Here is a 13,365-nt window from a genome sequence, read left to right as displayed (position 1 = left end):
AAAACATACCATGGCCAGAACGCTTCTGGGCAAGATACTCCGTGCAGTTACGCCTCCAATGTCCAGGCTTGTTGCAGTGGAAACAGACATGCTCTGACTTGTCGGGCTTTGAGGGCCCCGAAGTGGGTTTCTTGTATGGCTTTTTGTTGGGCTTATTCTTCTTAGGTGGGGCAGAACGCTTCTTGCCTTTATTTTGGGCTCCTTTTTTCATACCGGACGATGAGCCCACTAGAAGAACATGCTTTTCTTTCTTGATTGTGGCCTCATAAGTGGTAAGCATATTGACCAACTCTTCAAGGGTGGCCTCAAGCTTGTTCATGTTAAAATTAACTACAAATCCATCGAACGAGGGGGGCAGTGACAGCAAGATAATATCAGTCGAGAGCTCAGCAGGAATAACCACGTCGAGTCCTACCAATTTCTCGATGAGCCCAATCATCCTAACACCATGCTCATGGACCGAAGTCCCATCTCGCAGACGTGTAGTCATGAGTTCTTTCACAGTAGCATGTCTCTCTGATCGAGTCTGTACTCCATACAACTCTTTCAGATGAAGATGAATGTCAGCAGCATTCACAGCCTCCTCGAACCTCCTCTGAAGTTCATTCGACATAGAAGCCAACATGTAGCTCTTAGCTTGGAGATCATGGTCCCACCACTTCTCAAGCTTAGCTAATTCAGTCTCACTGATGTCCGAAGCTGCCTCCTTCGGTGGCTTCTTATCAAGCACATACAGAATCTTTTCCGAGCTCAGAACAATTTTTAAATTTCGAAACCAGTCATTATAGTTAGGGCCAGTCAACTTGTTTTGATCGAGAATGATTGAAAGTGGATTGCGTGACGTCATTGCAAATATACTGAAAAGAAAAACAGATAATTGTTACTGATTATTTTAAAATAATTTTAAGATATAAAATATGGATTTTTATTTTATAAATTTCCCTCCCACTATTTTGACATTTCCACCACCCTCTGATGAAAAAGGGAAATCGTATTTCCTTAGTGGGCACGTAGAGTCCAATTAGCCAATTATAATCCCGAATAATATCAGCCAATTATAATTTCTAAAAGGTAGAATCCAATTGCATCCCTATGCAACCTCCGCGTGTTTTGCCTCACGTTTAATAAGGACCCAATAATATGACGCCGTTTATTTTCACGTGTCAAACCAACCCATCAATATTGAATTGTAGTAGACGGTCGCCATGAGTTCCCCCAATAATATGAGCCGAAGTCATGGGAGTTCCACTCAATTCACATCATATGTCCGGTGGAAGTCACAGCTTTCCGGCGTCCAGGCCTCCCCAATAATATGAGCCAGACACTGTCCGCGGGTAGCGATCAACATGCAACCACGGTTGATGGAAGGCAAGGAAAAATTAAACTCTTTTAATTTTTACTTTTTCGGTTTGATATAAATTTTGAATCTTATTCAAAATGAGGGATTTTAATTTTAAAATTGTCTCATCATTTTAATTTAAAAATCGTGTGCCACGAGTTTGTATGTTTGCCGGATTCATGCAACTATATTATCTAATAATATACATACATGCATACTACTATATATCGCATATATCATAATATGACATTCAACAATAAATAAGGATGATCGATCGCCAACACTAATAGATCCATGTGAGCCAAACATGGATCCAAGTCCAAAAACTAGGTGAATGCAGGGATGCAAATGCAACTATTACAAGAGCTTCCAATATTTTACATGTCTTCATCTTGTGTTCCGGGCCCACCATCTTCCAGTCTTGATCTCCCACTATTTCTAATAATTACATTTAAATAGCCATGGCACATAAGGTATACATCTCATGGGGTGGGAACGAGCCATAAACCAGGCCCACTGTAATAATATCAAATATTAACAAAATGAATAAAACAGTAAAATATCCTAACATACACCTAACACATTGGTCACGGCTCTCGATCATCCTTCATGCATTTAATATCAAATATTAACATCAACTTAATTAAACAATTTAATTAATTGACAAATCATATATCTAATAATTTATCACTAACCACCACAATTATTAAAAATTTAATAAATTAAATAAACCCCTTTATTTAATTTCTAATTAAATTAATAATAATTGATTTCTTATAAAACTCAATTTTACCATAAATAATTAAAATCATATTCTAATTATTTATTTTACAAGAAAATTATTAATTTTTCAAAAGTCAATTTTCCAAAATAAAAATTGAATCAATTTTCAAAAATATCAATTTTGCCCAAAAATTTGAAAAATCAGAAAATTGCACCCTAGGCCCAAACAATTCAAACCCATCAATCAGCACGCTTCCCGAGACGATCTCGGGCAGCCGCCCGCGCTGCCCGCCCGCTGCCCGAACGTTTCGGGCAGTGGCGGCAGCCCTTGTGCGCGTAGGTGCGCACAGGTGCGCCCGGCGCTGCGCGCTGGCGTCCCCCGCGCGCACGCTGCGCTCTGCCGTGCTGCGCGCGGCGTCGGCGTGCGGACGTCCGACGCCGTGCGCGCGCGCTGCCGTGCGCGTCCCTGCGCGCACGGACTGCCCGGAACAGTTCCGGGCAGATTAAATTTTTTTTTTTTGTTTTCTGAGAAAAAAATAATTTTGATGGTGCATCTATTTTCTGAAAATTTTCTTGTGTGGTTAGAAACAAATTATTCAATATAAAACCATACGTTTTAGAAAAACCTTGGCTCTGATACCACTGTTGGATCTCGGTTTTCTACGTGCCCAAAACGCAGCGGAAGTTTAAAAATTTTTTATTATATTTTGACAATCAAAATATATTTGATTTGTTGTCATTCTCTTTCTCATTTGACGGGTTTATGTTGAACTTCAATTTGAATAAGATTGATGATAGCCTTGAAGAGCTATTCAACATGCTTATGACTTATGAAGTCATCATAAAATAGGAAAATGTTGTTTCCTAGTTGGACTTTTTGAAAATATGGTGGGCATCATTGTATGAGTTTCATGAACCATGCAACTCTTGCACGTGTATTCGTTAGGAATCACATATTCCATTAATTAGAATTGCCGAAAACTTCTTGCAAAAGAAAGAAGAATTTCGAGAGCTTTTCAAAATTCCGAGAGAAGGGTTTTTTAATGAATCTTGTTTTCCTTAAAGAAAAATCCACCGAATGCATGCTGCTTAAAAAGGATAAGAAATCCTTATTTTAATACAAATCCTTCATTTAACTTAATCAATCCAATTAATTAAGTAAATGAAATATTCTTATTGCATGCTAATCGTGATTCTCGAATATTATGCCTTTTGCAATGTATATTCTTTCTTTTCAATTCTCGAAAATGCATGAAATTAGAATAATAAAATATTCTAATTATATTTCTAACCTTTCTTTTTACTTAATTAATCCAATTAATTAAGTTAACTATTAATTAAGTTAACTAAAGATTCTAAATCCATGCCATATTAAATGCAATCTCGAATATTAATGCATTAATATTATTTTGCTTTGTGTGTAAGTTTTTAAAATTATGGTATCATAAATATTTCCATAAATCAATACCATATAAAAACTTAATGGTTTATATTTTAAATCAATTAAAATATAATTTAATTATTAAAGTACATTTAAACTTTAATAAATTAGCATGGTAGGCTTATACTCTTACAAGCCTATGATCCATGCTCCCATCATCATAATCCCGATCGACGATCCAACATCATCGATGTGACAATTTCAACTTATTTGTTATTATGATGCACACTTTAATTTCGAGATCACTAATGTCTAAATAAGGCAGGTGCATTCCTTTTGACTGTCTTAACAGTCATNTATCACATAGTTATCGAATTAATATGCAACCCTCGATGAACCAATGGTTGCAGATTCGATCGGGATATATGAGATGAAGGGACCGTACTGTACGTTAATCATAATCGACTGGTTCTTGCAGGCACTATCAGTGATACCTAGGGGATCATGGGGCGATGCTACTAGACGCTCTTACCATGATCCGATGGGTGCAATCAGAAAAGAGTTCTGACATTCTTGATCAAGGTGTTGATGAAAAGAATGGGGCTGACTAGGGTAAGCCCGAATAAAAGATTATGTCCCGAATCACAAAGAGTTGTGAACCCACGGCTAGCTGTATCCCTGAACCATTGAGGGTCACACAAGCACTGGTTTACTTGTTCCCGTTGAGATAATAAATTCAATGAGTTGAATTTATAAGAAATAAGTTTGATATGATCAATCGATAAGCTTATAGAAATTTTGAGAGCTTGACTGCTAAAGACAGTCAAAAGAAGTACACATGCCTTATTTATATTTTGGTGATCTCACAAATATATGTTTTAAAAGAAAATCAAGATTGGAAAAGGTTGGCATGCATATTTAGAATCTTTAATTAATTTAATTAATTAGATTAATTAAGTTAAGAAAGGATTAGAAAAAAATGATGAGGGATTTTGATTCCTGATTTACGTAACATGCATCCACATCGATTTTATGGAAATTCATTGACTTAATTAATATGATTAATTAAGAAAATGGCATTTAGTTAACCAAATTAATAATGTATATATTAATTTGATTGATTAATTGTTGGAGATCATCGCACCTTTAGAAAAAATGGAGAAAGTCTCCAAAATCCCATAAATCGAGATTGACCTTGATTATGGCATGAAAATATTTTAGAATCTTTAATTGACTTAATTGATCTAATTAATTAAGTAAATTGAAGGTTAGACAAAAATATAAGATTTTGATTCTTGTTTTACGTGAAGAATCAGCCCAAACTTTCAATAAGTGGTTTTCAATCTTTCGGCACTTCAAGGCTGCTCTCAAAATTTTGAAACAATATTTCTTGATCTCAAATACGAAAAAAAAAACCATCTTATAATTTTCTAGTGCAAATTATAAGAGGAACAAGTTTCCCAGTCGTGGACCGGATTAATAGATCGAAGAACGTTCATAGGGAATTCACGAAGAGCTATCTCCGCTGACCCCGGAATAGTTGGAGACCAGTGATTTATTCACCTAAANACAAGTTTCCCAGTCGTGGACCGGATTAATAGATCGAAGAACGTTCATAGGGAATTCACGAAGAGCTATCTCCGCTGACCCCGGAATAGTTGGAGACCAGTGATTTATTCACCTAAAGTATAACAATTTCTAACATCCTATGCATGTTTATGTATTTGTTAAAACCATACGAGTGTCCAAAATTATTTTGTTTTCAAAATAAAATAAAATTTTTAAACTTCCGCTGCGTTTTGGGCACGTAGAAAACCGAGATCCAACATTAACATCATCACTAATTACTGTAGGATTCGAACCCAAAACTACAAGGGTCCTATTATTATCTTTGTTATGAAGGATGTATAAATGATTAAATTGAGTACATGCATTATTTTGGACAACAGGAAATACAAAACAAACCCTAATTAGTTATAGTACTGATCAAATAAGAATATGGACCAGAAGATTGAAATTTAAGTTGAGAAAACATGCAACCTGCCGGCAATGAAATAAATACTCAACAATGTATTTAATTTGCAGATGAATAAATGAGCTAGTAATGGGGTCATCCCCCGGCCTGCCAAGGAAAATGACAATACCAAACACTGCAAATTGCAATGTAGCAATTAGCAAAATACAGGCAGGCAGAAGGATCAGTAGTGCCTCACTTTTCCTCTTCTGACTTTTCTTCAAAACTAAATCTAACTTATATGATTATATAGCAAATCATCACCTCATCATTCCTCATAAGTACTTATGCTGGTTGTGATTAATTCCTACGGTATAAGTAGAGGGGGTAGGTATAGTAGCAAGATATGAGAAATGATGAGGTGATGATTTGATATATAATTATAAGTTAGATTTAGTTTTGAAAAAAATGATCAGAAGAGGAAAAGTGAGGCACCGCTGATCCTTTTGTCTTTATGATGTTATACTCATCGTGTACATTTATTGAGCACATGTCATTCATATATTGAATGTGATAGAAAAATTGTACATTCAATAGGTGAGTGACAACTCATCGATGCTCATATAAGTGTGCACGGTAGGTGTGCAGTGTAACAAAATTATATATAGACACACAATTTTGTTATGTTGTCTATCAACCATGCTCACATCGATCTGTATCTAGGAATGAGGTGACACTCACGTATTATATATATACCAATCATTTTAGAAAAGGTTGACGATATTGGTTCGTCGATGAACTAGGGCTGCACCTGGACTGGACCCTTGGTCAAGGGGTTGGACAGGTTGGTGGATAGGAAGGGCCGACGAAGGGTTTTAGCTATTTTTTTTTAATTGATCTTAGTATTATAAACTATACGAGACTTGTGGCTGTTGAGTTAGCAACTAACTCTTTGCCCTTATTATATTGTAGTGCTTGAAATGAACAGTTAGAAGTTAGCCTAGACTTACCCCCAGACTTTATTTTTACTTCAAAAGTATTAAGACAATTCTCATCTGTTATATTTTTTTATGTAAGTCTATTTATTCTAGAATTGTCAATTCCGTTCGTTTGAGATACATTTATGTCCCGCCCATAAGTTCTAAGTATAGCTGATCGACTTCGTCATTTCGAGGTTATCGGGGCTTTACACCATTGTTCTTTCGTTGAGGAAATGATTCATTAGAAGATTTACGTTCGTTAAGAATTGACTAGTTTGTCGATTGAGCGACAAAACGCTTTCGTGTACGTAAATGGCTCTTAAATTGTTCTCTCGCCAACTCATGAACATTTGATGATGCACTTAGAGAGTCTAATTATCCAATTGAATATGTGCTTTGCTCTTTTGATGATCTGTAGTGATAATTTGGTTCGATTCGGAAGTCTTTAATTTAATGTCTCCGATGCACTTATATTTGATTTTTATTCTTAAAGTTTATTACCTCAAATAATTTATTTCCTGATACGACAGTTACATTTTTTCGGGGTAACACAGGACGTTTTTGCCAGATCAATCGTGAGAGGAAGACATTTGCATTTGTTTATTGGGAAGTTGGAGAATTTTCATTTCCAATTTTGTTGGGCTTATACCAGGCTTTGGCCCAATAGAATTGGTCTTCTTTAAATTAACTCTCCAAAAAATTTATCGTATTAATTGTTTTTGTTTTATTTTTTTTAAATCATATTATAAGAGGTGGGAGGACTCGAACCTGAGTCACTACAATGAGAAAACTAGGTGAGACCATTAATTGAAGCTAAATCTCGGTCTCTATCGTACTATTTGTTTTGAAACCAAACATATCATAAAGTAGAAAACATTAATGGTTAAAAATAATTATCGCCACAAGGAAAAAAAAGGCGATTTGCGAATTTTTCCGGTCCTAAAATATTTATTCATGATGGATCTGAACGAGAATCGAGCGTGTTGTGTGCAAATGAGTGGTCTTCTCCGCGCGTTTTGGATTCTATATAAGGGTTTTAGCGACAGTTTTTTTTAAAATGTTATGGTTTATTTTCAATGAATTTCTTCACCAATTTGATTGTGATGGATCATGTTTGATAAATTCCAACGCTAATTACGACGATATTTATCACTTAATTGTCACTAATTTACATAGCAACGGTTTTATAAAAACCAAATCTAAATTTAGCGATGATTAAAAACAAATTTTCGTTAATTTTAGAAACAGTTAAATGAAAACAACCTCGAATAAGTAGTCCGACGTTCAAACATAAACCTAACGACGGTTCCGTCGCTAGCTAAGGTTAGCGACGGTTTAAAATAAACCGTCGTGGTAGAAAAAATATTTTTGTTTCTGTCAATTTTTGTGAATATTTATATCATTTCACTTTCACATTGCACACACACAAATGAAGAATGTCATGCATGAGGATTTTTTCCAAGAAAACCAAGAAGTAATGAATTCAATTTTTTAAACATAAAATTAAGCAATATGGGCGAGTTGTAAATACGACACTTATTAATTTTTATTAAAAAGATAACAACATAAACACATTTTCTAAAGGTTGAGCAATGCCTGAGAAAAAATAATAGAATACTGCAATAATAAATTAAGGAAATGAATTATTAATAAGAAAATCATACTATTTTTATTTATATATCTAAATCAATTGTTGGAAAGATTAATTTCTATAATATTTTTCACCAATGGTCGTAGCCCATTGATTTTGGATGAGTATAAATAAAATAACAAAATATGATTGATAGTATTGCAATTAATTATTCTAACAATATTTAACGACTAGATTTTTCTACTCACATTTTATTTTATATATAAAGATTGAGTTATATTTGCCTCAATGGAGTTAAGCTAAATAAGTTTTGCAAAACTATGATAATTTTAGAGTAAATATGAAATGACGACTAAAAAACGAATAAGAAATAAGTTTGATACTTTATGGATGTGCCTACTAGGGTTAGGTTCAAACCAGATCTGGGACCACTGACCCATTTTCAGCTAAGGTGGGAGGCCTATCACGAGCTCAAGTATCTTTCTATAAATACCAAGTTTGGATGTTTAATTTATTCATTCACTATATTATTTTTCAGCAGCATCTTTAGATGTTATCCCCTTATATCCTCAGTCTCTGATTTGAGCGTCGGAAGAGTTACGCCAGGACACCCTCCCGGCCCCTTTCTAACGGTCTTCTTCGTGATTTCAGGCTCAGGGCAAATTTGAAGCCTGCGTCTGGACTAGTGTCACTTGCTGGAATCGGACCCTAAATTTTCAATGAGTATCAAAGTTGAAATTAATATTTTTTACATAAAAATTAATATTTTTTTATAAGTGACCTAAATAAAATATCTTTATCATAAAATTGACTCTTGAGACCATTTTTACAAAAATTTTGTGTTATTCAAGTCGCTAAACCCAAACTGGAAGCCGCATTCAATTATATTTTCGAAAAGACAAAAACTTGTGTGACACGGTCTTACGGGTCGTATTTGTGGAGACGGATCTCTTATTTGGGTCATCCATGAAAAAGTATTATTTTTTATGCTAAAATTATTACTTTTTAGGCAAAAACTTGTGTGATACGGTCTCACGGGTCGTATTTGTGAGACGGATCTCTTATTTGGGTCATTCATGAAAAAGTATTACTTTTTATGCTAAAAATATTACTTTGTATTGTGAATATGGGTAGGGTTGACCCGTCTCACAGATTAAGATCCGTGAGACGGTCTCACATGAGAATCACTCAACTTTTTATTGTGAATATGGGTAGGGTTGACCCGTCTCACAGATTAAGATCCGTGATACGATCTCACATGAGAACCACTCAACTTTTTATTGTGAATATGGGTACGGTTGACCCGTCTCACAGATTAAGATCCGTGAGACGGTTACACATGAGACCCACTTTTTCGAAAATATTAAATTGATTAGTTATCGGTACTCAGAAGAAAATTCAAATAGAATTAAATGAATATTTATCTCTCTTTCTTAAATGTGATTTTTTAAAAATAAAAATAAAAAAACAGTTATTATTATGATAAATACTTTAATTGAAGAAATCATTTCCCATCAAGAAAAGATTCCAAAGCACATGGCCTTGTTTCATTTCTTGTTAGTATTGTCGGTAATTATTTCATATTTTACCCCAAAATTAAATAAATAAAACGAATGCTTCTTAATTATGCCGTCAAATATAAAAGCTTATTATATTTCATTTTATATACTACTTTAAAAAAATGACAGATACAGATTTTCCAATGTTTTTGTTGGGTAAAGTTTTATTTAATTTTTACTCTAAATTATCGAACTCAAGCTGAACTCCGCAACATATCACGAAATTTCAAACTCGTTTTTGTTTATTTCATAGCTAGCAAGTTTTAATATATTTATTATATTTCATTTAAAAGTAAATATTAGCATATTGAAAATCTGATTTCAAACTCTAATTGAAATCGAACTAGAACATAAAATGGGAAAACTTCTATTTTTTTTGTCATATATATTTGTTAGTTATTATTTTTTAGATTGTCAAATTATAGTAATACTATGTTATATATATATATATATATATTTTTTTTTTACAATTTTATACTTTTTTTTCGGATTTGACGATGATATGACACAAAATATCACATCAACACTCTTAGTAAAATATAATTAAATGATCAAAATTTAAAAGATAGAACTAATTAAGACTGAAATTTTACGACAAAAAAATAAAATCACAAAAAACAACAAATTATATTTTTCCTATAAAATAATTATTTTTTAAGTTCTGAACCAAATATTAACCCCAGTAAAAATATTTAAGATCAAACTTATAAAAAGTTAAAATTACTTCACAAGAGAAGCTGAAATTCATGATAAAAAAAGTTGAAAATTACCAAATATTGATCCTTCTAACATTTTTTCTTTTAGAGTAGGTGTCTTGTGAGACAGTCTCACGAATCTTTATCTGTGAGACGGGTCAACTCTACCGATATTCACAATAAAAAACAATATTTTTAGTATAAAAAATAATATTTTTTTATTGATGACTTAAATAAGAGATCTGTCTCACAAAATACAATGTTAACTATCGTTTCGGACAAATTTTCGACTTTCTTTTATTATTGCTTTAGACATATCAAACTGTCTTCTTTATTATTAAAGGTGTAGCTTAGCTCCCTCGCTTACGCACTCACACTCTGCTGCTCAATCTCTTCACATTTAGCAGCAGCCATGGCAGACGTGGTGCTCAGATCACTCTTTTCTTTCCTATGTTTCTCCATTTTTGCTTTCCAAATTTCAGGTGCAATTTTAATTCGAACGTTACCCATTTCACTTGATGTCTTATTTTGCAGTATGATGCTGAGAATTACTGTATTTTCTTCTGTTCAATCACCTTTTTGTTTGTTTGTTATTTTTGGGTGTCGAAGAGGCGTCAGCAGGTAGAACAATGACAATGTACAACAGATGCAGCTACCCTGTGTGGCCGGGCATACAGCCGAATGCCGGGAAGCCAATTTTGGCCAAGGGTGGATTCAAGCTCCCGCCGAACAAGGCCTACACGCTGCAACTGCCCGAGGGCTGGTCTGGCCGTGTGTGGGGACGCCACGGCTGCTCATTCGACTCCGCCGGCCGTGGGCGGTGCTCAACCGGCGATTGCGGCGGCTCCCTTTTCTGCAATGGGCTGGGTGGGGCCCCTCCCGCTACCCTCGCCGAGATAACCTTTGGTAATGAACAGGACTTCTACGACGTTAGCCTCGTTGACGGCTACAATCTCGCCATTTCCATTACCCCTTTTCGTGGCTCAGGTATGGAGCTAGTCAGTCTTGTGCTGTCGTGAAAAATATCTTGATTTATTCATGATTTGGAGTGATTTATAAGATTAAGACTAACCATGAGTAAAAGTTTTGGGTTCTCTTTTGAGATTTTCCTTGGAAAATTGTATCTCCAATATTAAATTCATTTGGGGTTGACTCTCTGGCATAAACAAGTGATTATCATATGGTTTTTTTGTTAAATATCATCTAGTTTGCTTGATCATGTGATGTTTGTGTGGCCGTTCGCATGTCGATTTTGAAATTTATTAGCTTTGAGCCTTTGGCCTTCATTTCACATGTGAATTTTAAGGGAAGCTCTCATGTCTAACAATTACTATAGTTGAAATTTAAAGGAAGAAGTTGTGAATCCTGTAAAATGTTGTTGTATTTTATCTCCGTACATGCTTCCTTCATCTTTGATTGTGTTTCAATATGGTTGGCAAACTTGAAAATCTTGAAATAGTCGAATATAGAACAGTGGATTAACTTAGTAAGCCCTCCATATGGTTTATTCATCTGATAAATTTGTTGTTATATTATTCATTTGCAGATTAACAGAAAGTCGTTCATATTAGATTAGCGGAATCTTGTTTGTACTTTGCCTGCCAATTTCTTGGCTCGAGTCTGTCTTACATAAGTAAATACTAAGAGACACCATGCTTGTTAGCTCTGGGGCATGTGCTAGCAAAATTATGCACAATAAACTATGCTAGCTATTATTTCCTGTCTATCTTCTTCTTTATATGAAAATAACCAACCCAAGTTGTTAGAAATATAAAAAAGATAGTCTTATGAATCTATTCACAATCTTCCACCATACGGGAAACAGGATCTTACACTAATGCTATACAAAACCCCTCAAATCTGGGACATTCATAGTGTCTGATTATGATGACAAAGTGATTGATTAACATATATGTTTGGCCATTGAAATACTACAGGAAAGTGTAACTATGCAGGGTGTGTGAGTGACCTCAACGTGATGTGCCCGGCAGGGCTTCAGGTCCGGTCAGACGACAAGAAGAGTGTGGTGGCATGCAAGAGCGCATGTTCCGCGTTCAACTCACCCAGGTACTGCTGCACAGGCAGATTCGGGAACCCCAGATCATGCAAGCCCACGGCCTATTCCAAGATTTTCAAGGCTGCTTGCCCCAAGGCTTACTCTTATGCATATGATGATCCCACTAGCATTGCCACTTGCACCGCCTCAACCTATTTGCTTACCTTTTGTCCCCATCATTAGATATATATTAACTATATATATATATATATATTGCAATGTAATGCCTATCTTAAGTAACTAATACTAGTACCTTTTGTGATCCATTGGGGGTGTACCATCAAATTTGATTACTTGTTTTGCCCTTGTTGGATGGACTAGTTCGATGGTTGGTTGGCTCATGAATTTCATTGGTCGATTTGAAAAGATCGGGTTATGGCTGTAGCCATTCGACGAGTTCATGCTTGGGTTGTTTTACTGGTTTCCTATTTCTCCCCTCAAAGATCTAATAAACGGTTCTAAAGTTTGGAGTATTGTTGAATGTCATATCCCTACCAGAATCTCTTATTGTAGATGATGAAGCTGATATATCATCTTGTATAGAGTTAAATTGTTTTTGAGCTAAAATAATAATTAAATCTGGATTAATCATTTTTGGTTTTTTCATAATTTGTTAAATGTCATACTTAAATTCTTTTTCTCAAAAAGAAAATCCAGCTATGCATGGATAGAAATTGAGCTACTGACCATATGAATAATCGAGTTTCGAATGCTCTTGTTATATACACACTATATTGTTAAATTATATTATTAAACTTGAACGTTTCATATTAATTAATTTTGGTATGTTGTAATATTAAAGTTTTTTTTTTTTTTTTTACAGTTTTACTCTTCATGATATTTGTCATCTAACTTTGTTGACGTGAGTTTATTAATAATTTTTGTATATTTCTCTTTATTTTTGTGATTATTTCTCCAACGTATCTATGATTTATCTAAAAGTTAAAATTATCTCAGTAATTTTATCTGATAACTAATCTTTAAGTATAATGTCTTAATAAAATAAAATTTTTTTTTTTTACAGAAACTATCAAACATAAAAAAATATTAATATGACACGTATCGCGTACAAGAAACATTTGATAAT

General features: G+C 34.3%; 1 protein-coding gene across 1 annotated transcript; it reads left to right on the top strand.

Annotated features, from left to right (window-relative positions):
- Window positions 1–10,556: 10,556 nt before the first annotated feature.
- On the top strand, window positions 10,557–12,695 carry LOC140976583 (thaumatin-like protein). Its single transcript, XM_073440818.1, has 3 exons — window positions 10,557–10,704; window positions 10,832–11,209; window positions 12,160–12,695. The coding sequence occupies exons 1-3, from the start codon at window positions 10,635–10,637 to the stop codon at window positions 12,459–12,461; spliced, it is 750 nt and encodes a 249-aa protein (XP_073296919.1). The 5' UTR covers window positions 10,557–10,634; the 3' UTR covers window positions 12,462–12,695.
- Window positions 12,696–13,365: the final 670 nt, after the last annotated feature.

Source organism: Primulina huaijiensis, chromosome 5, assembly GCF_012295235.1.
Source record: "Primulina huaijiensis isolate GDHJ02 chromosome 5, ASM1229523v2, whole genome shotgun sequence".
NCBI lineage: Eukaryota > Viridiplantae > Streptophyta > Magnoliopsida > Lamiales > Gesneriaceae > Primulina > Primulina huaijiensis.
Note: the sequence above shows the minus strand (reverse complement) of the source record. Positions and strands in the feature narration are given on the sequence as shown.